General features: G+C 38.6%; 2 protein-coding genes across 51 annotated transcripts in view; both read right to left on the bottom strand.

Moving 5' to 3' along the window:
• The window catches only part of NCR3LG1 (natural killer cell cytotoxicity receptor 3 ligand 1), a 39,318-nt gene extending 31,428 nt beyond the window's left edge, over positions 1-7,890 (bottom strand). Inside the window, exon 1 of the mRNA XM_063783863.1 lies at positions 7,809-7,890. The gene's annotated coding sequence lies outside the window, so the exon portion shown is untranslated. The remainder of the gene's footprint in view (positions 1-7,808) is intronic.
• Positions 7,891-13,529: 5,639 nt separating this feature from the next.
• NUCB2 (nucleobindin 2) overlaps positions 13,530-26,778 on the bottom strand; it is a 70,199-nt gene continuing 56,950 nt past the window's right edge. For all 50 annotated transcript variants that reach the window (XM_054661246.2, XM_054661262.2, XM_063783866.1 and 47 more), the window contains 3 exons: positions 14,746-14,916; positions 14,059-14,140; positions 13,530-13,641 (listed from right to left, as the gene is read on the bottom strand). In XM_054661246.2, coding sequence (XP_054517221.1) covers positions 13,634-13,641; positions 14,059-14,140; positions 14,746-14,916 — 261 coding nt within the window. In that variant the 3' untranslated portion in view covers positions 13,530-13,633. The remainder of the gene's footprint in view (positions 13,642-14,058; positions 14,141-14,745; positions 14,917-26,778) is intronic.

Below are 26,778 nucleotides of genomic sequence, written 5' to 3'. Positions count from 1 at the left end.
TTTAAAATCTTGACTTTAAAATAGGATATGTAAACCATCATTCTTAAATGGTTTTAAGACATAATTAATATTGGTAAAATATGGATTACACAGCACTGGTTTTCTTTATTTAAAAAAAAGCAATAATGGATAGGTTTTTTTTTTTCATGTTTTAGTTCCAGAAGACAATTTTTTTTCAGAAGATACTGAATGGTCTTCCATCCAGAACTATTTTAGTCACAAGCTTACACACATTTTCCATCCAAAAATAAGATATTTCTATTAAAAGCTATACAAATTGGTACACAGACAGCATTTACTACACAGATACTATTTCTAAAGTTGCAAGGTTTCTAATTATCATGTGTGCTAATAGATACCAGACTAACAGCTTCAGGAAAGATTAACCCTCCTTTCACTGTCCCTGAAAGGGGGATCCATCTTCCACCTTCAGCCTCCAGAGCTCTTCCATTCTTAGGTCCTGGAACTGGACACAGGGGCTCGGACAGAATTATCAGGAAGTCACCAGAGCCATAGCAGAAGAATGAAACAGTCACTCTAGGCATTAACTGACTTCAAATTGCTGTCCTTACAAAAATACTTAGCCTCTGTTTTATCATTTATATAAATCTTTTAGAAGATAACCCTGTTTTAATATAGTCACCTGGTCTTAATTAGTAATACAAAAGGCTTCCTTAGAGAAAAGATCAATAGCTTGGGATTGTGAGGGAAGGGAAGAATTTGTTTGAAAGGCCTGATAATAGAGTCCCATAAAGCTGGTGGCTATGAAACTTTAAGACTGAAAATGGTGCTAGGACCTCTTACATGCCTCAAAGCTTTCTCTAGTGATTAAGAAGGTGCATTAGAAATACAATAGTGGGAAAGTCAATACAAAAGTGGGAAAATGGGGGAGCGCATATAGAGAGGAAAGAACTTCTTGATTAAAATTCAGGTCATCCAGGCAAAAGTAGTGAAGAAGTAATAAACTAGGCTACTTTTCTCCTAACCAGAGATTGCTGAATTCACACCCTAGTCTTTCCGTATCAAAGATGTTTCTTCCTGTATTAACTGTAAGATGAATAATGCCTGCTGAGATCTATAAAGTACTATAGATAGGCTTCTGCTTATCTTTAAAACCATTTATTATTTAAGGAGGATACAAAAAAGTCAAAGAACTGAACAGGGACATTCATCAGAGCATCTGACTGCTACGTATTTGTCCCAGATGCTGGTTCACTCTATCAGAGAGGAGTAAGGAGTCAGGGACCCACCCCATGAGTCAGAAATTCCCCTGCAGAGATACAAGAACTCTTTGCAGTTGAAACCAAACCAGGAATGAGGGCCTGCCTAACTAGCTCTAGAAAAACTGACTTTTCTGCAAAGGTGCTTTTTCTTTTCCCCAAAAAATCAACCTTGAACCTCAATGAAACATACTATGAACATCAAAGGGAATAAATACACACACATATCAAAAGAAATAAAAAATGATATGGGATTAGGACTGAGAGTTAGAAAAAAATTAAGATGCAAATTCTAAGATATATTACTAAGTGTCATTGAACAAGAAAGAATCACTACACAAAGTTGATAGGGATTTTAAATAGTCATGTTTGATAAAAATACTTCAATAAATACCTCCATAAAACTGTTTAAAACATTAAAGGACATAGTAAATATGCTTTAAAAAGGAAATCATCTATATATCACTACTTTAATAAGGAAATATTTAGAAAGTTGTCACACCAAGAACAGAAAGGATAAAATTCAAAAGTAAAACAACTCCAAATCACCTTAACAATGGAGGACAGCATGGAAGCAAAATAGGCCAAGCAACATGGTACAAAACGAATACAACATGGCACAGACTGCATATGTGCCTCACACCCCATGCACAGAAAATCTAAAGCAAGGGCGGGGATTTAATTAAATGACACATACTGTGACATCACTAAAAATGCACATTGAAAATGAACTAAAATTGAGCAGAAATAACATGTTAAATGCAATGATTCATGGGAGATAGCAAAGAGAACTAGATGCAATTTTATTTTTTTTCTCTCTCACTGTTAAATCAATTAAAAGACACAGACTGGCAAATTGGATAAAGCGTCAAGACCCATCAGTGTGCTGTATTCAGGAAACCCATCTCATGTGCAGAGACACACATAGGCTCAAAATAAAGGGATGGAGGAAGATCTACCAAGCAAATGGAAAACAAAAAAAGGCAGGGGTTGCAATCCTAGTCTCTGATAAAACAGACTTTAAACCAGCAAAGATCACAAGAGACAAAGAAGGCCATTACATAATGATAAAGGGATCAATTCAACAAGAAGAGCTAACTATCCTAAATATATATGCACCCAATACAGGAGCACCCAGATTCATAAAGCAAGTCCTTAGAGACCTACAAAGAGACTTAAGACTCCTACACATAATAATGGGAGAATTTAACACCCCACTGTCAACATTAGACAGATCAACGAGACAGAAAGTTAACAAGGATATCCAGGAATTGAACTCAGCTCTGCACCAAGCAGACCTAATAGACATCTACAGAACTCTCCACCCCAAATCAACAGAATATACATTCTTTTCAGCACTACACCACACCTATTCCAAAATTGACCACATACTTGGAAGTAAAGCTCTCCTCAGCAAATGTAAAAGAACAGAAATTATAACAAACTATCTCTCAGACCACAGTGCAATCAAACTAGAACTCAGGATTAAGAATCTCACTCAAAACCACTCAACTACATGGAAACTGAACAACCTGCTCCTGAATGACTACTGGGTACATAACGAAATGAAGGCAGAAATAAAGATGTTCTTTGAAACCAACAAGAACAAAGACACAGCATACCAGAATCTCTGGGACGCATTCAAAGCAGTGTGTAGAGGGAAATTTATAGCACTAAATGCCCACAAGAGAAAGCAGGAAAGATCTAAAATTGACACCCTAACATCACAATTAAAAGAACTAGAGAAGCAAGAGCAAACACATTCAAAAGCTAGCAGAAGGCAAGAAATAACTAAGATCAGAGCAGAACTGAAGGAGATACACAAAAAACCCTTCAAAAAATCAAAGAATCCAGGAGCTGGTTTTTTGAAAAGATCAACAAAATTGATAGACCGCTAGCAAGACAAATAAAGAAGAAAAGAGAGAAGAATCAAATAGATGCAATAAAAAATGATAAAGGGGATATCATCACCGATCCCACAGAAATACAAACTACCATCAGAGAATACTGTGAACACCTCTATGCAAATAAATTAGAAAATCTAGAAGAAATGCATAAATTCCTCGACGCATACACCCTCCCAAGACTAAACCCAGAAGAAGTTGAATCTCTGAATAGAGCAATAACAGGCTCTGAAATTGAGGCAATAATTAATAGCTTACCAACCAAAAAAAGTCCAGGACCAGATGGATTCACAGCCGAATTCTACCAGAGGTACAAGGAGGAGCTGGTACCATTCCTTCTGAAACTATTCCAATCAATAGAAAAAGAGGGAATCCTCCCTAATTCATTTTATGAGCCCAGCATCATCCTGATAGCAAAGCCTGGCAGAGACACAACAAAAAAAGAGAATTTTAGACCAATATCCCTGATGAACATCGATGCAAAAATCCTCAATAAAATACTGGCAAACTGAATCCAGCAGCACATCAAAAAGCTTATCCACCATGATAGGGTGGGCTTCATCCCTGGGATGCAAGGCTGGTTCAACATACGCAAATCAATAAACATAATCCAGCATATAAACAGAACCAACGACAAAAAACCACATGATTATCTCAATAGATGCGGAAAAGGCCTTTGACAAAATTCAACAGCCCTTCATGCTAAAAACTCTCAATAAATTAGGTATTGATGGGACGTACCTCAAAATAATAAGAGCTATCTATGACAAACCCACAGCCAATATCATACTGAATGGGCAAAAACTGGAAGTATTCCCTTTGAAAACTGGCACAAGACAGGGATGCCCTCTCTCACCACTCCTATTCAACATAGTGTTGGAAGTTCTGGCCAGGGCAATCAGGCAGGAGAAGGAAATAAAGGGTATTCAATTAGGAAAAGAGGAAGTCAAATTGTCCCTGTTTGCAGATGACATGATTGTATATCTAGAAAACCCCACTGTCTCAGCCCAAAATCTCCTTAAGCTGATAGGCAACTTCAGCAAACTCTCAGGATACAAAATCAATGTGCAAAAATCACCAGCATTCTTATACACCAATAACAGACAGAGAGCCAAATCATGAGTGAACTGCCATTCACAATTGCTTCAAAGAGAATAAAATACCTAGGAATCCAACTTACAAGGGACGTGAAGGACCTCTTCGAGGAGAACTACAAACCACTGCTCAATGAAATAAAAGAGGATACAAACAACTGGAAGAACACTCCATGCTCATGGGTAGGAAGAATCAATATTGTGAAAATGGCCATACTGCCCAAGGTAATTTATAGATTCAACGCCATCCCCATCAAGCTACCAATGACTTTCTTCACAGAATTGGAAAAAACTACTTTAAAGTTCATATGGAACCAAAAAGGAGCCCGCATTGCCAAGTCAATCCTAAGCCAAAAGAACAAAGCTGGAGGCATCAGGCTACAGTAACCAAAACAGCATGGTACTGGTACCAAAACACAGATATAGACCAATGGAAAAGAACAGAGCCCTCAGAAATAATGCCGCATATCTACAACTATCTGATCTTTGTCAAACCTGACAAAAACAAGAAATGGGGAAAGGATTCCCTATTTAATAAATGGTGCTGGGAAAACTGGCTAGCCATATGTAGAAAGCTGAAACTGGATCCCTTCCTTACACCTTATACAAAAATTAATTCAAGATGGATTAAAGACTTAAATGTTAGACCTAAAACCATAAAAACCCTAGAAGAAAACCTAGGCAATACCATTCAGGACATAGGCATGGGCAAGGATGTCATGTCTAAAACACCAAAAGCAATGGCAACAAAAGCCAAAATTGACAAATGGGATCTAATTAAACTAAAGAGCTTCTGCACAGCAATAGAAACTACCATCAGAGTGAACAGGCAACCCACAGAATGGGAGAAAATTTTCGCAATCTACTCATCTGACAAAGGGCTAATATCCAGAATCTACAATGAACTCAAACAAATTTGCAAGAAAAAAACAACCCCATCAAAAAGTGAGCAAAGGATATGAACAGACACTTCTCAAAAGAAGACATTTATGCAGCCAAAAGACACATGAAAAAATGCTCATCATCACTGGCCATCAGAGAAATGCAAATCAAAACCACAATGAGATACCATCTCACATGAGTTAGAATGGCAATCATTAAAAAGTCAGGAAACAACAGGTGCTGGAGAGGATGTGGAGAAATAGAAACACTTTTACACTGTTGGTGGGACTGTAAACTAGTTCAACCATTGTGGAAATCTGTGTGGCGATTCCTCAGGAATCTAGAACTAGAAATACCATTTGACCCAGCCATCCCATTACTGGGTATATACCCAAAGGATTATAAAACATGCTGCTATAAAGACACATGCACCGTATGTTTATTGTGGCACTATTCACAATAGCAAAGACTTGGAACCAACCCAAATGTCCAACAATGATAGACTGGATTAAGAAAATGTGACACATATACACCATGGAATACTATGCAGCCATAAAAAATGATGAGTTCATGTCCTTTGTAGGGACATGGATGAAGCTGGAAACCATCATTCTCAGCAAACTATCGCAAGGACAAAAAACCAAACACCACATGTTCTCACTCATAGGTGGGAACTGAACAATGAGAATACATGGACACAGGAAGGGGAACATCACACACCGGGGCCTGTTGTGGGGGTGGGGGGAGGGGGGAGGGATAGCATTAGGAGATATACCTAATGTTAAATGACGAGTTAATGGGTGCAGCACACCAACATGGCACATGTATACATATGTAACAAACCTGCACGTTGTGCACACGTACCCTAAAACTTAAAGTATAATAAAAAAAAATCACTTGGACTAGTCATAACTTTGAAATCATGTGGAAAATAAATCATTACTCATTTGAAAATTCCATTAGCCAGGCACGGTGGCTCACACCTGTAATCCCAGCACTTTGGGAGGCTGAGGCGGGTGGATCGCCTGAGGTCAGGAGTTCAAGACCAGCCTGACCAACATGGCAAAACCCCATCTCTACTGAAAAAACAAAAATTAGCTGGGTATGGTGGCACACACCTGGAGTCCCAGCTACTCAGGAGACTGAGGCAGGAGAATCACTTGAACCCGGGAGGCAGAGGCTGCAGTAAGGCAAGATTGCGCCACTGCACTCCAGCCTGGGCAACAGAGTGAGGCTCCATCTCAAAAATAAATAAATTAATTAAATTAAATAAAAAATAAAAATAGGCCAGGCACGGTGGCTCACACATGTAATCCCAACACTTTGGGAGGCCGAGGCAGTGGATCACCTGAGGTCAGGAGTTCAAGACCAGCCTGGCCACCATGGTGAAACCCCATCTCTACTAAAAACGCAAAAATTAGCCAGGTGTGGTGGCATATGCCTATAGTCCCCGCTACTTGGGAGACTGAGGCAGGAGAATTGCTTGACCCTGGGAGGCAGAGGTTACAGTGAGCCGAGATCACGCCACTGCACTCCAGCCTGAGTGACAGGGCAAGACTCTCTCAAAAAAATAAAATAAAATAAAAATAAAAATTCTACAGAGTAGCCAAAATTATAAGAATTGTAAAATAAATATTGTAACACTTTAATTCTGAGGTCTATATTCATAAATCTGGAAAGGCTTGGGAAATATATTTATTACTAATTATAAAATAATAAAAGGAGGTAAGCAAATTTTCCCAGCAAAACTTAAACTATTAACTGCAATTGATTATAAACAATTAGTAAAACAAAACTTGTTGACACAGGCATGCAGAGCTTTGATGGTAACCAGAGGGTGGAGCAGAGAGAGAGAAGTGCACTGTCAAGGGCTGGCTGACAATCAAACTGCTACATGGCATTCAGGATCACCAAGAGCATGGCTGACATCAATTAAAATATAAACTAAAACCTCTGCTGTGAAAATTATATATATATATAAACATGAAATATAATTTTGTCTACATAATTTGATGAGCAATATTTGAAAAAATCTAAATTCCTAAAACTAAATCAAAAGTTTGATTGGTTTTGATTTGCTTTTGTCTCAATAAACAGGTTGGCAATGCTAGAAACAATACATGCACATTTTTCAATTTGGTGTCTTCACCACTTGCTGATGCTGCTTTTTCTGGCTGAGTTCTTAGACTTTTAAAGAAATGGTTACTAATTCATAGCTAACAACTCATTTTTTAAATAAATTAAAAAGTAGGTGGAGAAAGATTAGAATTCTACTAACGATATTATGTCTTTTTAAAAATCAAGGAAAAGGCCAGGCGCAGTGGCTCATGCCTGTAATCCCAGCACTTTGGGAGGCTGAGGTGGGCAGATCACCTGGGGTCAAGAGTTTGAGACCAGATTAGCCAACATAGTGAAACCCCGTCTCTACTAAAAATATAAAAAATTAGCCAGATGTGGTGGCAGGCACCTGTAATCTCAGCTATTTGGGAGGCTGAGGCAGGAGAATCACTTGAAAGTAGGAGGTGGAGGTTACAGTGAGCCATTGCACTCTAGCCTGGGCAACGAGAGTGAAACTCTGTATCAAAAATAAAAAATAAATAAATAAATAAAGGAAAGGTCTGATTTCCTTCAAATCTCACACCTGGAAAGCAGACATTTTGTCACTCATAAGGAATGAAAAAGTAAATATTGTATTTTACTTAACACACCTTAGTATCCCAATTCCAACAGAAACAAATGAATTTTAAAAGTATTAAGTTGAGGCACCAGTGGTTAAGGGTGAAGGTGGACTTCTCTAGCAGGTTCTTCAGGGGATAAAAATCCTGCATGACAAACGATGAAGCTCATCATCTAACTCTGACTGTTTTTCAATTTCTTCTTGATTGTACTTCATGGCTATAAAACAAAGATGAAAACTTATGCACTAACCAGAACTGGGATTGTCAAAACTTTATTCTAAGTTAACAGATTTTTTTAACCCCTCTCTTAAAAATCACATTAACAGCCAGGAACAATGGTTCATGTTTCTAATCCCAGCAATTTAGGGGGCTGAGGCAGGAGGATTGCTTGAGGCCAGGAATTTGAAGCCAGCCTGGGCAACATAGCAAGACCCCATCTCTACAACAAATTTAAAAATTAGCCGGGCATGGAAGCACACACCTGGAGTCCCAGCTATTCAGGAAGCTGAGACAGGAGGATTGCTTGAGCCCAGAAGTTCGAGACTATAGTGAGTTATGATGGCACCACTGTACTCCAGCCTGGATGACAGAGAGAGACCGCATCTCTAAAAGAAAAAAAAAATCATGTTATCAAAAAAATTTTATAATTTTCTTTATATTTTTCCTGAGAAAGATTTGCATTTAATCTTATTATAATACAAATCTGTTCAATTGTACATAAAATAATGCTGTTGTAAACAAATCTTGGCATAAAAAACATATATCTATGTCTCAGAGTATTTTTTAATTATAGTTCTAAATTGTTATTGTCTTTAGTGAGAGTTAAATATTCTAGAATATTTAACTTCAGAATCTAATTTTAATTATATATACAGTTTAAGATTCTCAAATTCAAAATTCTGAAGCCCAAAATGCTCCAAAATCCAAAACTTTTTGAGTGCCAACATGATGCTCAAAGAAAATGCTCTGTCTAATTTTTAGATTTTGGATTATACCTGCATTATACCAATAAAAGTACAATGCAAGCTGGGCATGGTGGCTCACGCCTGTAATCCCAGCACTTTAGGAGGCCAAGGTGGGGGGATCACTTGAGGTTAGGAGTTTGAGACCAGCCTGGCCAACATAGTGAAACCCTGACTCTACTAAAAATAAAAAAATTAGCTGGGTGTGGTGACTCACTCCTGTTAATTCCAGCTACAAAAAAATCCGAAATCCAAAACACTTCAGGTCCCAAGCACCGTGGATAAGGAATGCTCAACCTCTACTTAAGTATATTATAAAATGTACATGCTTCATGAAAATTCATATGTGAAACAAAACTTCAAATTAGTAATAAATTTCACTAAGTCAGCTAAACCAAAGACATTTAATAACTAAAGAAATATGAAGAAGAATGGTATAAACACAGACCAATACTTTCTAACACAACTGAAAAGAATACTGTTTGCAACTTTCTTAGGAATAATAGGCTGGGCGCGGTGGCTCACGCCTGTAATCCCAGCACTTTGGGAGGCCAAGGCGGGTGGATCACGAGGTCAGGAGTTCAAGGCCAGCCTGACCAATATGGTGAAACCCCGTCTCTACTAAAAATACAAAAAGTAGCCAGGCACGTTGGCAGGTGCCTGTAATCGCAGCTACTCGGGAGGCTAAGGCCGGAGAATCGCTTGAACCTGGGCGGCACATGTTGCAGTGAGCCGAGATCGCACTACTGCACTCTAGCCTGGGTGACAGAGTGAGACTCTGTCTCAAAAAAAAAAAGAAATAATATTCATTCATAAATGCCCAGTACTCAAAAAATTATAATTCCTTAATCCATAATTTCAGGCGTAGTAATTCTTTTCTGAATAATATAAATTACATTAGTTTGCTGGAAACTGTGAAATATTTCTACATTAATATCCATCATTTACTTGAGCCAAAAAAGCATTTCAAGAAATTACTCTCTGTCTTCCAATTAATTCCTGATTTAACCACAGTTTACCATCTAAAAACGTTTACCCAAAAGAATGTCTTATCAGTTTCATGTCACAGATAGTAGTCATCAACAAAAGGATATTCCAAACCATTTTTCCATATTGCTTATAATTTAAGCAATAGAGATATTCTATTGCTTATAATTTAAGCAACAGAGATTCTATTCCATTTCTTAAAAAAAATAGCAAGCACTATTACTACATTGAGTGGTTTTTGTAGGTTTTTTAAAGCTGTATATAACTTTTCTAAACTGCTATATTTAATTTTGGGATCCATTATTTAAGTATGTTTGGAGGAATATGCAATGATCATCTAAAAATTTATAAAATAAGGACTAACAGTTTAAAAATTATTAAGTGAAACAATGTAAACTTGTGAGGTGCTAGGGTAGCCTTTTTTTTTTTTTTTTTTTTTTTGAGATAGAGCCTTGCTCTGTGGCTCAGGCTGGATTGCAGTGGCATGATTTCAGCTCACTGCAACCTCCACCTCCCGGGCTCAAGCAATTCTCCTGCCCCAGCCTCTTGAGTAGCTGGGACTATAGGTGTGCACCATCACACCCAGCTAATTTTTGTATTTTTAGTAGAGATGGGGTTTCACCATGTTGGCCAGGCTGGTCTTGAACTCCTAACCTCAGGTGATCCACTCACCTTGGCTTCCCAAAGTGCTGGGATTATAGGCGTGAGCCACCATGCCCGGCCTAGGGTAGCTTTTAACATGCATTCCTGTCACACAGAGGTAGGAAAGTTGAACATTATATTTCCCAACCTCCTTTGCAGCTAGGGTTTCAGATATGATTGGTCCAGTCCATCAGATTCACTCACTTGAGACTTTTACTCAGAGCCAAGTAACGTGGGGACAGAGGCAGGAAGAGATGTATCTATTTTTGCTGGCATAAAGCATGGCAGAGGTGGTGTGGCTCTGGAACTGGCAACTGTTCAGCAGGCAGCTTCCTAATCCAGCAGGCAGCTTCTTGATTGTTCTAAAAGCAGCAGCTCTTTCAGCAGCCTACTCTTGTGACATAATTCCTAGAAGCTCAGCCTAGATCTGTTTCTTCAACCCTCCCATTGATTCTGTGACCTATATATACTCATTCATCAATTCCCTTCTGTTTAATAGCTAAAGAAGATTTCATTGCCTACAGCCAAGCATCTTGACCTATACAGAATTTGGCAGCTAGAAGTAAAGTGCAGCAAGTCGAAGGCCCTAAATCTGGGGTTGGCTTAGTTGAGGAGGTAGGGCTTTGGGCAGTGAGACTTCTTGCCAACAGAAGTCAAGGTGAGGTTGAGACTTCCTGCCACAGAGACGAAGGTGGTAGAACTTCAGAGTGCTAGCATGTGTTGGCTGCTTCTTGCCTCTTTTCAGCAAAGCCCTACAAGAGATATGTGACTTGGACTAAGATTAACAAGTCTGCAGTGACGCAAGGGAAAAATAGCTTTGCTGAGAGAATTGCTCTTTGTCTACCATATAAATTGACCAAGTCCCAAATCTGGAGCCCTGAAGAATTGAAAACTGTACTCCAAACTGAAACATTTATAAGTAAAGGCTCTGAGGGAGCTACTAAAACTTTCTCAACCTTTTTTAAGAACCTTCCCTTAAGAATTTTCTGCCAAATAATAGGAGCCATCCTAGGGGAAGAGATCAGATTAAGACTGTTGCCATTCCATGCAAGCCTACAGTCTCAAAGGATCTCAAGGAGGTACCATTCCTGTAAGAACAAAGGGGATGGAGAGCACACAGAGGCCAGCAAGTAAATGATGAGGTTCTTTGTTAAAAACAATGTATTTTACCTTGGTTAATACTGTCCATGGAAATGACTGAAGACAACAGACCAGAAACTTACTAAAGTTTTAGGAATCCACTTGGCCAAGAAACAGAACAAAACAACAACAAAAACCCAAACCTGGCCTACAATAGACTAGCTGTTACGGATCTATACTCTAATTCCCAAGCCTGCCCCCAGACTCACAATTATAGGAAGTAAACTGCTAAGGCTGCCCAGCCTCCAAGAAGGGTATACTTTCCAATGCCCATTCAGATTGTGTCTGAAAATTAATGTACAATAAAAACCTCCCAGAAAGTAAAACCAAGGCCCCCTGAGGACATTAGATAAAGGAATTCCTCTCAGAAAGGTGAATCAGGGGTTGCCTGATAGGCAAACCAAGGAATATATTCATGAACTATAGCAGAGAGATTTAATTATTTTTGCCAAGTGGTACTTTCAAATTGCTATGGATCAGTGGCCACTATATTTCTATTTCTCCCTTTTTCTAAAAGGTCAATTTTAGGGATCTTGGGCATGGTGGCTCACACCAGTGATCCCAGCAGTGCTTTGGGAGGCTGAGGTGAGAAGATTGCTTGAGACCAGGAGTTTAAGACCAGCCTGAGCAACATAGCAATACTCCATCTCTACAAAAAAAATGTTTAGCCAGGCGTTCGTGGCATGTGCCTGTAGTCCTAGCTACTAGGGGGACTGAGGTGGAAGGATCACTTGAGCCCAGAAGTTCAAGGCTGCAGTAAGCTATGATCACACCACTGTACTCTAGACTGGACAACAGAGTAAGACCCTGTCTCTAAAAAATTTAAAAGGTCAGTTTTCCTGCACCTTTGCATTATGCATCTGGTGCTCTCAGGGCAGAAAACTTGTCTTTCAGTTTGTAGGTGGCCAGAACACAAGGAGCCACACCCTAACATGATGGAGGGGACTGTCTCCAGATAGCATGGTCTTTCATCTAGTATGCAATAATGGGCTGGATTTCTGGTGGTTTCTCTTCAGGGAGAGAGGGGTGAGTGTTTTCTATCTCGGAAGAAGAAGGTACACAGAATTTAGGTAGCCAACAAGGCTGGCTGAGGTTAAAATCGAAAGTTGCCTACCAAACATTCCCTCTTCCCTTCTTCCTTAGTAAAAGAATTCAACTTTTAGCTGGTCACATTGCCACATGGACTTCTCAGCCTCCCTAGCAGCTAGGTGTGGCCATCAGTGTGACCCAGTTCTGGTCGAAACATAAGTTCAGGTGCTGCTGGTTCTGGAAAATGGCCTCAGGGAAGCTAACTCAAGCAGAGAAAGTCCAGTTTTCTTGCCTTCCCCACTGCCTCCAGGAGCAAACTTGAACAGTGAGAGTGAGGTAATCTGAGGATAAAAATCATGCACTGAGGATAGCAGAGCAGAAAGATAGGAACCTGGACACCACCTACTTCTAGACTTATGTAAGAAGAAAAACTCCTATTTAGTTTAAACCACTGTTATCTTTGTTTTTTCTGTTATATGTAACATAACCTAATCTTAAATGATAAAGTATAGAGCAAAATAAAAAAGAATGAAAAATGACCTGAAGTGGTAGCAAAAGTGATTCAGGTGAAGAATTTCTAGCAGTTGAGGTTGCCAAAAATAGAAAAACGTTACCAGGAAACACAGGGAAATACTGTGGCCTTTCCAGAATTGTTAATATCAAACAGACATTTACTGAAAGAAGGAATGATAAGCACCCATAAAAGAATACCTATGTTTACGAGTAAGTGAGAGCAATCTAATTTAAAAGCAGAGGCAGAGTTTTCTCACTTAAATAGTTCCTAATAGTTTCACTAAATTATGGCATAAAGCCACTTAATTAAATCATTAAAGGAGAACAAAAAAATAAATAAAAGAGCCGTGTGAATGTGAGAGCAGAGAGCAGACAGTGAGTTTGTTTTCTTCCTGGTTCTGATAAACTTCAATCCTTTAATATCTGTGTCCCAAAAAAAGTGTTTTCATTTAAAAAGTATCTCCCTTTATTTCAAATATGCTTTTAAAATATTTATTGAGCAGAGAAAAAGGAAGGGAGCTAAAAAGATGAAATAGATGTTGAGTTAACAGCTTTCTTCCAAGTTCTGGTGGACTTCAGACTTTAAATGTCTGTTGGAAAAAAGAAAAAAGTTCTTATTTTAAAAGTATCTTCCTTTATTCTAAATGTTCCTTCATATACAAATATACTTGTTTTAAAAAATATGCTTAGCTAATCATAGATCACGATTTTAAAAAACATATTCCCTGGTAAGATTAATATAATTAGAAAGAATTACAAATAAAGTTGAAATAAATCATTTTACCATAAATATGGTTATCAAATTATACAAATGATACAGCACTTAAAATTTGCTGCTACATAAAACTTTTGGAGGCATTTTCATTTTTCTATAATCTAAATTGCTCTAATACCACAAAAAATAACATACCATCTAAATGATTTGAAATTATATTTGTAATAAATGTGGATTTCAATTGATAAAATAATTTATTTTCCTAAATAAATAATCAAACAAAATTACACACGTGGCTCAAACTTCAATTCTCCAGCTGGCCCTGATGGAGGAATTCCTTGTTGTAATTTTTTTTGTTCCATCTGCTGTATGACCTGGTGAATGGAAAATGAAAGTTAAAAATATAACTTGATTTTCTATCATATGTGTGACCTTTGACAAAGCACAACAAAGTAAATGAAAATTGTTTTCTAAAACAAAGATATTCAAACTATAAGATTTAGATTTGACTAGGTGCAGTGACTCACGCCTATAGTCCCAACAATTTCAGAGGCCCAGGTGGGAAGATCACTTAAGGCCAGGAGTTCGAGACCAGCCTCGGCAACACAATGAGACCTGGTCTCTACAAAAAATATTAACATTAGCCAGGAACACTGGCATGCACCTGTAGTCCTAGCTACTGGGGAGGCTGAGGTGGGAGGATCACTTGAGCCCAGGAGTTTGAGGCTGCAGTGAGCTATGATCACAGCACTATACTCCAGCCTGGGAGACAGGCTGTCTCAAAATAAAATAAAATGAAATAAAATAAAATTTAGATTAATATTCCACAAAACAGTTTTAAAGTATTAAAATTTAAAATACTATAGTATAGCTATAGCAGTGTACTATATAGTACAATGAAATATGTTACAAAAACACAGGCTTTTAACAAAGCACCTAAAATCTTTTTTAATGCCATAATCTTTTGACAAAATGCCACCTGATGATATTCCAGCTTCTGAGCCTCCAGTTGATCATGCTGACGTTGTAGCTCTTCTTTTTGTTTCTGAAGCTCATCTGCCTTCTTCTTAAGTTCATTTTCTTGTAAAGCAATAATATTTTCATATTCTTTTAGTTCTTCCTCTGTGAAGAACTGTTGCTGATCTAATGTCTAAAAGAAAAAAAATGAGGAAAGAATAATCTCAAAACTACAACAATAAAGTCTGATTTAGCTTTAAAATTCTATGGTTAGCAAAGTATAAAAGAGTATCTATAGGATTATGCCTTTGGAGGTAAGAAGGAAGGGGAAATAAGTAATATATATTTATGTACTCATTTGAACAAAAGGAAAAACAGGAAGAAAAACTCAAGAGATTCTCTTCTGGGATTGACAACTGAAGGCAAAGAGTGAGAACTGGGTAGAAGAGGCAAAGAGAACGTGGGAAGAGAAATAAAATTTGTCATTCCCCCCAACCCTCACTGAAACACGAAATTTTAACAGCTGTCTGCACACAGAAAAGCACAAGAAGCAAACATCAGGTGAGCACTCACAATACCTGGTTTCAACTTCATATCACCTACAAAGACACTGAGAAGGGCAAAAGAGACAGTCTTGAATCACCTATGCCACCTCTCTCCCATCCCCTCGTGGCAGACCTGCAGCACAGAGAGTCTGTGCCCTCTGGGGAGGGAGCATAGCGACTGGGGGACTTTACATTGAACTCAGTGCTGCCCTGTCACAGCAGAGAATAAAGCTGTGCTGGGCTCCACCACTGCCCATGCATAGGAGCATTTGAACCAGCCCTAGCCAGAGGAGAATCACCCATCCCAGCAATGGGTACTGAATTTCCTGGCAAGCCTCACCATGCGGGCTGAAGTGCTCTGGGGTCCTAGGTAAACTTGAAAGGCAGTCTAGGAAAGGAGGACTGTAATTCCTAGGCAACTCCTAGTGCTAGGCTGGGCTTAGAGCCAGTGAACTAGGGTAGCAGGTGACCAGGGGAGATACCAGCTGGTGAGGCTAAGGGAACGCTTGTGCTACCCCTCCCCCAACCTCAGGCAGTGCAGCTTGTAGCTATGAAAGTGACTCCTTTCTTGAGGAAAGGAGAGGAAAAAGTAAAGAGGGCTTTGTTTTGCATCTTGGATACCAGCTAAGCCATAGTAGGATAGGACACCAGGCAGAGCTGTGAGGCCCTGATTCCAGGCCCTAGCTCCCAGGTGACATTTCTAGACATACCCTGGCCCAAAAGGAAACTGCTGCCTTAAGGGAGCAGTCCTGGCAGGCTTCATCACTTGCTGAGTAAAGAGCCCCTGGGCCCTGAATAATCAGCGGCAAGACCCATGGAGTATGCTGTGGGTCTTGGACTGAGACATGCTGGCTTCGGGGTGACCCAGCACATTCCCAGCTGTAGTGGCTATGGCGAGAGACCCCTGTTTGAGGAAAGCAGAGGGAAAGTAAAGGCGATTTTTGTCTTGCACCCTAGGTACCAGCTCAGCCACAATGGGGTAGAGCAACCAGCAGTCTTTTGGAGTCCCTGAGTCCAGGCCTTGGCTCTTGGACAGCATTTCTGGACTCGCCTTGGGCCAGAGGGGAGCCCACTTCCCTGAAGGGTAAAGGCCTGGCAGCATTTACCGCAAGGTGACAGAAAAGCCCTTGGGCTTTCAGTAAATATCAGCAGTGGCTGGCAGAACCCCATGTGGACCAGAGATGGTGGCAGTAATGGCCACAGGGAGAGGGTCCTCTGCCTGTGGAGAGAGGAGTGAAGAGCAGGAAGGCTTTTGTATTGTGATTTGAGTGTCAGCTTAGCCACAGTAAAACTGAACATCAGGTAAATTGCTAGGGTTTTTTACTCCATTCCCTGGCTTCTAGACACCATCTCTGGACACACCCAGGATCTGGGGGAACTCACCACCATGAAGGAAAGGACCTTGGGCAAGGCCCAGTGCCATGTTGGCTTCAGGCTTGACCCAGCACAGTTCGTGGTGATGGCCATAAAGGTACTTGCATCACCACACCTCCAGTTCCAGGTGGCTCAGCACAGAGAGAGAGACCATTTGTTTGGAAGAAAGTAAGGGAAAAGAACAAGAGTCTCTGCCTGGTAATCTAGAGAATTCTTCCGGATCTTATCCAAGACCACCAAGGTGGTACTTTTAAGAGTCTGCAAAAATCACAGAATTACTGGACTTTGGGCCCAAGTCCCGTGGAATACCTGGAAAGCTTTCCAAAGAAGGACATGCACAAACAAACCCAGAGTGTGAAGATTACAGTAAGTATCTAACTCTTCAATGCTCTGATACCAACAAACATCTACACACATCACCACCACCCAAGAAAACATGACCTAACCAAATGAATTAAATAAGGCACCAGGTTCCAATCCTGGAGAACCAGAGATATATGACCTTTCAGATACAGAATTCAAAATAGCTGTGTTGAGGAAACTCAAAGAAATTCAAGGTAACACAGAGAAGGAATTCAGAATTCCATCAGATAAATTTAACAAAGAGATCAAAATAATTAGAAAGAATCAAGCAGAAATTCTAGAGTTAAAAAAATGGAACGGACACGCTGAAGAATGCATCAGAGTCTCTTAATAGCAGAACTGATCAAGCAGAAGAAAGAATTACTGAGCTTGAAGACAGGCTATTTGAAAATACAGAGGACACAAAGGAGAGAGAATGAAAAACAATGAAAGCATGCTTACAAGATCTAGAAAACAGCCTCAAAACGGCAAATATAGGAGTTTTATTGGCCTTAAAGAGGAGGCAGAGAAAGAGATAAGGGTAGAAAGTTTATTCAAAGGAATAATATCAAAAATATTTCAACATTCAAGTGCAAAAAGGTTATAGAACACCAAGCAGATTTAACTCACGTCAGACTACCTCAAGGCATTTAATAATCAAACTACCAGAGGTCAAGTACAAAGAAAGGATCCTGGCGAGGCGCAGTGGCTCACACCTGTAATCTCAGCACTTTGGGAGGCAGAGGTGGGCAGATCACTTGAGACCAGGATTTCAAGACCAGCCTGGCCAACGTGGAAAAACCTCATCTCACCTAAAAATATAAAAATCAGCCAGATGTGGTGGCACACACCTGTAATCCCAGCTGCTCGGGAGCCTAAACCACAAGAATCACTTGAACCTGAGAAGCAGAAGTTGCAGTGAGCCAAGATCACGCCACTGCACTCCAGTCTGGGTAACAGAGCAAGACTCTGTCTCAGGTGGCAGATTTTTCAGTGGAAATCTTATAGGCCAAGAGAGACTGATATGAAATATTTGCAGTACTGACAGGAAAAAAAATTTTTTACCCTAGAATAGTATATTCACTGAAAATATCCTTTAAGCATGAAGGAGAAATAAAGACCTTCTCAGATAAACAAAAACTGAGGGATTGCATCAACACCAGACTTGTCCTATAAGAAATGTGAAAGGTAGTTCTTCAATCTGAAATAAAAGGATGTTAATGAGAACAAAGAAATCATCTGAAGGTACAAAACTCACTGGTAACAGTAAGCACACAGAAAAACACAGAACAGTATAACACTGTAATTGTCGTATATAAACTTCTCTTGACTTAAGTAAAAGACCAAACGAGGAACCGATCAAAAATAACTAAAAATAAATAAAATAATAACTACAACTTTTCAAGGCAGGCAATAAAATAAGACATAAAAAGTACAGCCAGGTGCGGTGGCTCATGCCTGTAATCCCAGCACTTTGGGAGGCCGAGGCAGGCAGATCACTTGAGGCTGGGAGTTCCAGACCAGCCTGACCGACATGGAGAAACTCTGTCTCTATTAAAAATACAAAAAATTAGCCGCGTGTGGTGGCACATGCCTGTAATCCCAGCTACTCGGGAGGGGGAGGCAGGAGAATCGCTTGAACCCAGGAGGCAGAGGTTGCGGTGAGCTGAGATTGCACCATTACACTCCAGCCTGGGCAACAAGAGCAAAACTCCATCTCAAAAAAAAAAAAAAAAAAACGGTAACAATGAGGCCGGGCACAGAGGCTCACGCCTGTAATCCCAGCACTTTGGGAGGCTGAGGCGGGCAGATCACCTTAGGTTGGGAGTTCGAGACCAGCCTGACCAACATGGAGAAATCCTGTCTCTATTATAAATACAAAATTAGCTGGGCATGGTGGTGCATGACTATAATCCCAGCTATTTGGGAGGCTGAGGCATGAGAATCACTTGAACCCAGGAAGTGGAGGCTGTGGTGAGCCGAGATCTTGCCATTGCACTCCAGCCTGAGCAACAAGAGTGAAACACTGTCTCGAAAAAAAAAAAAAAGAAAAAGTAACAACAAAAAGTTAAAAAGCAGGGGGATGAAGTTAAAGTGTAAAGTATTTATTTTCTTTTTGCATGTTTGTTTATGCAATCAGTGTTGTCATCAATTTAAAATAATGGGTTATAAAATATTATTTGCAGGCCTCATGGTAACCTCAAATCTAAAAACATACAATTGATACACACACAAAAAAAGCAAGAAATTAGAGCATGCCACCAGAGAAAATTAGCTTCACTAAAAGGAAGACAGGAAGGAAGAAAAAGAAGACAGCAAAACATCCAGAAAAATAACAAAATGGCAGGAGTAAGTCCCTACTTATCAATAATAATAACTTTGAAAGTAAATCAACTAAACTTTTCAATCAAGACATAGAGCATCTGAATAGATGAAGAAACAAGACCCAATGATCTGTTGCCTAAAAGAAACACACTTCACCTATAAAGATATACAGACTGAAAATAAAGAGATGGAAAAAGATATTCCCTGCCAATGGAAACCAAAAAAGAGCAGGAGTAGCAGGAGCAGTACTTACATCAGACAAAACAGAGGTCAAGACAAAAACTAAGAAGAGACAAAGAAAATGATAAATGGGTCCATTCAGCAAGAAGATAGAATGACTGTAAACAGATATGCACCCAACACTAGAGCACCCAGATATATTAAGCAAATATTATTAGAGCTAAAGACAAAGACAGGCCTCAATACAATAATAGCTGAAGATTTCAACACCCCACTTTCAGCATTAGACAGATCTCCCAGACAGAAAATCAACAAAGTAACATTGGACATAATCTACACTATAGATCAAATGGATCTAATAGATACTTAACAAGTATTTCATCCAACAGCTATAGAGTACACATTTTTCTCCTTAGCACATGGATCGTTCTCAAAGATAGACAATATAGGCCAGGCACGGTGGCCCAAGCCTGTAATCCTAGCACTTTGGAAGGCTGAAGTGGGTGGGTAACTTGAAGTCAGGAGTTCAAGACCAGCCTGGCCAATATGGTAAACCCCATCTCTACTAAAAAGATACAAAAATTAGCCGGGCGTTGTGGCACACATCTGTAATCCCAGCTACTCAGGAGGCTGAGGCAGGAGAATCACTTGAACCCAGGAGGCGGAGGTTGCAGTGAGCCAAGATCGTGCCACTGCACTCTAGCCTGGGCAACAAAGTGAGGCTCTGTCTCAAAAATAAATAAATAAATAAATAAATATACAATTAGACAATATGCTAGGTCACAAAACAAGTCTTATAACATTTGGCTGAGCATGGTGGCTCATGCCAGTAATCCCAGCACTTTGGGAAGCCAAGGTGGGCGGATCACTTGGTTGGGAGGTCAAGACTAGCCTGGCCAACATGGTGAAACCCCATCTCTACTAAAAATACAAAAGTTAGCTGGGCGTGGTGGCATGCACCTGTAATTCCAGCTACTTGGGAGGCTGAGGCACAAGAACTGCTTGAACCTGAGAGGCAAAGGTTGCAGTGAGCTGACATAGTGCCACTGCCCTCTAGCCTGGGCAACAGAACAAGACTTTGTCTCAAAAAAAAAAAATTCAAAAAATAGAAATAATAGCAAGCATCTTCTCTGACCACAATGGAATAAAACTACAAATCGATAATAAGAGGAATTTTTGAAACTATACAAACACATGGAAATTAAACAATATGCTCCTGAATAACCAGTGGGTCAATGAAAAAATTAAGAAGGAAATTGAAACATTTCTTGAAACAAATGATAATGGAAATACAACATACCAAAACCTGTGGGATAAAGCAAATGCAGTACTAAGAGGGAAAACTATAGTTATAACTGTCTATATCAAAAAAGAAAAATCTCAAAATAAATAACCTAACAGTGCATCTTAACTGGAAAAGCAAGAGCAAACTGACTCCAAAATTAGTAGAAGAAATGAAAAAATAAAGATCAGAGCAGAAATAAATGAATATGAAATGATACAAAAGATCAATGAAACAAAAAGTTGGTTTTTTGAAGTTAAACAAAATTGACAAACCTTTAGCCATACTAAGAGACAAAGAGAGAAAACCCAAATAAATGAAATCAGAGATGAAAAAGGAGACATTACAACTGGTACTGCAGAAATTCAATGGATCCTTAATGGCTACTATGAGCAACTATATGCCAATAAATTGGAAAATCTACAAGAAATGGACAAATTCCTAGACACATACAAACTACCAAGATTGAATTCGGAAGAAATCCAAAACCTGAACAGACCAGTAACAAGTAATGAAATCAAGGCCATAAAAAAAAGTCACCCAGCAAAAAAATGCCCAGGACCCAATGGCTTCACTGCTGAATTCTACCAACCCTTTAAAGAAAAACTGATGCCAATCCTACTCAAACTATTCCAAAAACTAAAGGAGGAAGGAATACTTCCAAACTCATTTGACAAGGCTCGTACTACCCTGATACCAAAACCAGACAAAGTCACATCGAAAAAAGAAAATTACAAGCCAATAGCTCTGGTGGATATTAATGCAAAAATACTTAACAAAATAATAGCAAACTGAGTTCAACAATACATTAAAAAGATCATACATCACGGCCAACTGGGATTTATCCCTGTGATGCAAGGATGGGTCAACATACACAAATCAATATGATATATCAACAGAACGGAGAACAAAAACCATATGATCATTTCAACTGATGCTGAAAAAGAATTTGAAAAAATTCAACATCCCTTCATGATGAAAACCCTCAAAAATTGGGTATAGAAGGAACATCCCTTGATATAATAAAAGCCATATATGACAGACCCACAGCTAATATCATACCAAATGGGAAAAATGGAAAGTGTTTCCTCTTAGATCTGGAACACAACAAGGATGCTCGCTTTCACCACTGTTATTCAATGTAGTACTGGAAGTCCCAGCTAGATCAATAAGACAAGAGAAAGATATAAAGGGCATCCAAACTGGAATGGAAGAAGTCAAACTATCCTTGTTTGCAGATGATATAATCTTATATTTGGGAAAAACCTAAAGACTCCACACACAAAAAAACTATTAGAACCGATAAATTTAGTAAATTTGCAGGATACAAAATCAACATACAAAAATCAGCAGCATTTCTATATGCCAACAATAAGCAATCTGAAAAAGAAATTTAAAAAGTAATCCCATTTATAATAGCCACAAATAAAATTAAATACCTAGGAATTAACCAAAGAAGTTAAGATCTCTATAATGAAAACTATAAAACACAGATGAAAGAAATTGAAGAGGACATCAAAAAATGGAAAGATATTCCATGTTCAAGGATTGAAATAATCTGTGTTGTGAAAATCTCCATACTCCCCAAAGCAATCTACAAATTCAGTGCCGTCCATATCAAAATACCCAATGACATTTTTCACAGAAATAGATAAAACAATCCTAAAATGTATGTGAAACTACAAAAGACCTAGAATAACCAAAGCAAAAAGAACAAAGCTGAAGGAATCACATCATTTGACTTCAAATTATCCTACAGAACTATAGTCACCAAAACACAATCGTACTGGCATAAAAACAGACATACAGGCCCAATGGAACAGAATAGAGAACCCAGAAACAAATCCACACACCTACTGTAAACTCATTTTTGAAAAAGGTGCCAACAACATACATTGGGGAAAATACAATCTCTTCAATAAATGGTGCTGGAAAACTGAACATCCATATGCAGAAGAATGAAGCTTGATACCTATATCTTGCCTTATACAAAAATCAAATCAAAATGGATTAAAGACTTAACTCTAAGACCTCAAACTATCAAACTACTATAAGAAAACATTGAGGAAACTCTCCAGAACATTGATCTGAACAAAAAATTCTTGAGTAATACCCGTAAGCACAGACAACCAAAGCAAAAATAGACAAATCAGATCACATCAAGTAAAAAAGCTTCTGCAGAGCAAAGCAAAAAATCAACAAAGTGAAGGGATAACCCACAGAATGAGAGAAAATAATTGCAAACTATGCATCTGACAAGGGATTAATAACTAGAATATATAAGGGGTTCAAACAACTCTATAGGGAATTATCTAATAATCTGACAAAAATGGTCAAAAGATTTGAGTAGACATTTCTCAAAAGAAGACATAAAATGGCAAACAGGCATATGAAAAAGTGCTCAACATCACTGATCATCAGAGAAACACAAATCAAAACTACAATGAGATACCATCTCACCCCAGTTAAAATGGCTTTTATCCAAAAGACAGGCAATAACAAATGTTGGCAAGGATATGAAAAAAAAAGAACCCTCGTACACTGTTGGTAGGAATGTAAATTAATACAACCACTATGGAGAACAGTGTGGAAGTTCCTCAAAAAATTAAAAATAGAGTTATCATATGACCCAGCAATCTTAATGCAATCTTAACCCAAAAGAAAGCAAATTGGTATATCAAAGAGATATCTGTGTTTCCATGTTTGTTGTAGTACTGTTCACAATAGCTAAGATTTGGAAGCAAGCTAAGCATCCATCAACAGATGAATGGATGAAGAAAATGTGGTACTTATACACAATGGAGTATTATTTCAGCCATAAAAAAAGAATGAGATTGTCATTTGCAACACCATGGGTGGAACTGGAGGTCATTATGTTAAGTGAAATAAGCTAGGCACAGAAAGACAAATATCACATGTTCCTACTTATCTGTGGGATCTAAAAATCAAAACAATTGAACTCATGGAGATAAAGAATAGAAGGATGGTTACCAGAGGCTAGGAAAAGTGTGGAGTTGGGGAGTGGTGGGGATAGTTAATGGGTACCAAAAAAAAAAAATAGAATGAATAAAACCCAGTATTTCATAGTACAACAGGGGGACTATAGTCAATAATAATTTAATTGTACATTTGAAAATAACTAAAAGAGTATAATTGGATTGTTTGTAACACAAAGGATAAACAGTTGAGGGATGGATACCCAATTTTCCATTATGTGATTATTACACATCACATGCCTCTACCAAAATATCTAAGTACCCCATAAATATATACACATACTATGTATGCACACACAACAAATTTTACTTATTAAAAAAAATAAAGAAAAAACTTGTCTGAATACACCTTCTTTGTACAGATTCAATTTCTGGAAATGTGTTAATGTTTCACATACTCAAGAAAATTAAAATCCACAAGACAGGAAAATCCTAAAGCTTGAATAGAAAAACAGAAGTAAATAAATAGTACTTTTATTTTAAATGAGTAAGATAACCCACAGAACGAGGAGGAAAAAAATGAACTAACCCAAGTAATTTTTGATCATAGTATTTGTACAATATGCCCTCACCTTAAAAATAACAATAAAATCTTTTTTAGTTTTTTGAGACGGAGTCTTGCTCTGTCATCCAGGCTGGAGTGCTGGGGTGCAATCTCGACTCACTGCAACCTCCGTCTCCCAGGTTCAAGTGATTCTCCTGCCTCAGCCTCCTGAGCAGCTGGGATTACAGGAGTGCACCACCGCTCCCAGCTAATTTTTGTATTTTTAATAGAGACAGGGTTTCACCATGTTGGCCAGGTCTGATATCAGGTGATGGGCCCACCTCGGCCTCCCAAAGTGCTGAGATTACAGGTATGAGCTACTGCACTGGCCCCAACAACAACAAAATCTAAACAAAATTTAAACTCTTATTTTACAGAGGCATGGATTAGTATTCTGAAACTTCTTGTACATTCTAGGATTGAGTGAATAAATGAAATATTTTTAAGGAAAAGGGAGTTAGGTTTTGCATGAAATATGGCAAAAGATAGAATGCTAAGTTGAAATCAAAGTTGTGGCACATATGTTCATTGCAGCACTATTCACAATAGCAAAGACATAGAATCAACCTAAATGCCCAACCTAAGTGAGTAGATAAAGAAATGTGGTACATATACACCATGGAATACTATGCAGCCATAAAAAAGAACGAGATCATGTCCCCTGCAGGAGCATGGATGAAGCTGGAGGCCAGTATCTCTAGCAAACTAATGCAGAAACAGAAAACCAAATACTGCATGTTCTCACTTATAAGTGGGAGGTAAATGATGAGAACACATGGACACATAGTGAGGAACAACACACACTGGGGCCTATAGGAGGATAGAGGGCAGGAGGAGGAGAAGGATCAGGAAAAATAACTAATGGGTATGAGGGCTTAATACCTGGGTAATAAAATAATCTGTAAAACAAAACCCCATGACACAAGTTTATATATATATAAACTATATAATAAACCTGCACATGTACCCCTGAACTTTAAAAAATTAAAATGAAAAAAAGGAAATCGAGAGTTGTTGGATTGCAACTGGAGATATCAGTGTAAATTCATGAGTTTTAATATATATTGATAGATATGTAGAAATGAATATTAATGTATATAGGTGGGTATATGTGTGTATGTGTGCATGTATGTGTGTACATATGTACATATACACATCTATATTATATACATATTCTTTTAATTCCCCAGCTCTGTCATCTGACAAGACCTTGGAAGCAATGACACTACAGTAGCAAGGGGAACATCCAGGGCCCAGATCTTGGTCTGCAGGGCTTCTCAGAAAAATGGGTCATTCTGGGTTGGGTCAGGGAAAGAATAAGGTAAGCCTTGAACATCCTGATATACTAAAAGTAAGGAAGTCCCCAAAGAATGATTCAGACATGTCAGAAGGACACAAAAGCCAGTCTGAAGAAACTCTCACTGGCCAAGTCTGGGACAATTTGAGCATGGAAATAATGATGGTAAAGATTAGAGCTTATTGAATAAAAGAAGCCATGAGTCTACACTGATATAAGTAGAAGGTCGAGGGGAAGGAATAGTTTTTCATTACAGTAGAAAGCCAACTAACAAATGTAGAAGGGATGATCAGGTTAGAAAATCTCCATTTGTCAACCATCACAGTAATAATTCTAGCTAGAATCATCAATGGACATCAATAATAATACATTCACATATTCTCAAAGTATTTAAAAAAAATTTTTTTTTCTTTTTAGAGACAGGGTCTCATTACATTGCCCAGACTGGTCTCAAACTCCTGGGCTCAAGTGGTCCTCCTGCCTCCTAAGTAGCTGGGCCTACAGGTAGGCACCACCGTGCCCAGCTCTGATATGTTTAAAGAGTGCACACGTTTTTAATGGTGGAAATATAAATGGCGTAAGTCTTTTGAAAAGCAATTTTGCAAAAGAATTCGCCCTTCTCTCTCCCTCTACTTATATCAGTGTAGACTCGTGGCTTCTTGTTTTATTCAATAAGCTCTAATCCTTATCATCATTATTTCCACGTTCAAATTGTCCCAGATTTGGCCAGTGAGAGTTTCTTCAAACTGGCTTTTGTGTCTTTGTGACATATCTGGATCATTCTTTAGGGACTTCCTTACTTTCAGTATATCAGGATGTTCAAGCCTTAAAAATAGCCTTAAAAATATTCCCTGGGTCCTGGTAATGCTACATTGAGAATCTACCCTATAAAACAACCCTAATCACATACAAAGCTTTATATAAAAATGTATTTGTAGCAGCATTTTCTTTTTAAAATAGCAGTAAAAAATGAAATAATTTAAATGTCAAACCCTAAAAAAAGTTTATATACCTCCATAGCTTTTAAAATAAGGCTTACAAATATTATGTGAAAATACTTTTGATATGATATTGAATGTATTTTTTTTTTTAAAGCTGACTTCTGTCTGGGCACGGTGACTCACATATGTAATCCCAGTACTTTGGGAGGCCAAGGCAGGCAGATTGCTT

The sequence above is a fragment of the Pan troglodytes genome, chromosome 9 (assembly GCF_028858775.2).
Source record: "Pan troglodytes isolate AG18354 chromosome 9, NHGRI_mPanTro3-v2.0_pri, whole genome shotgun sequence".
Taxonomy (NCBI): domain Eukaryota; kingdom Metazoa; phylum Chordata; class Mammalia; order Primates; family Hominidae; genus Pan; species Pan troglodytes.
This window is presented reverse-complemented; position numbering and strand designations above follow the sequence as displayed.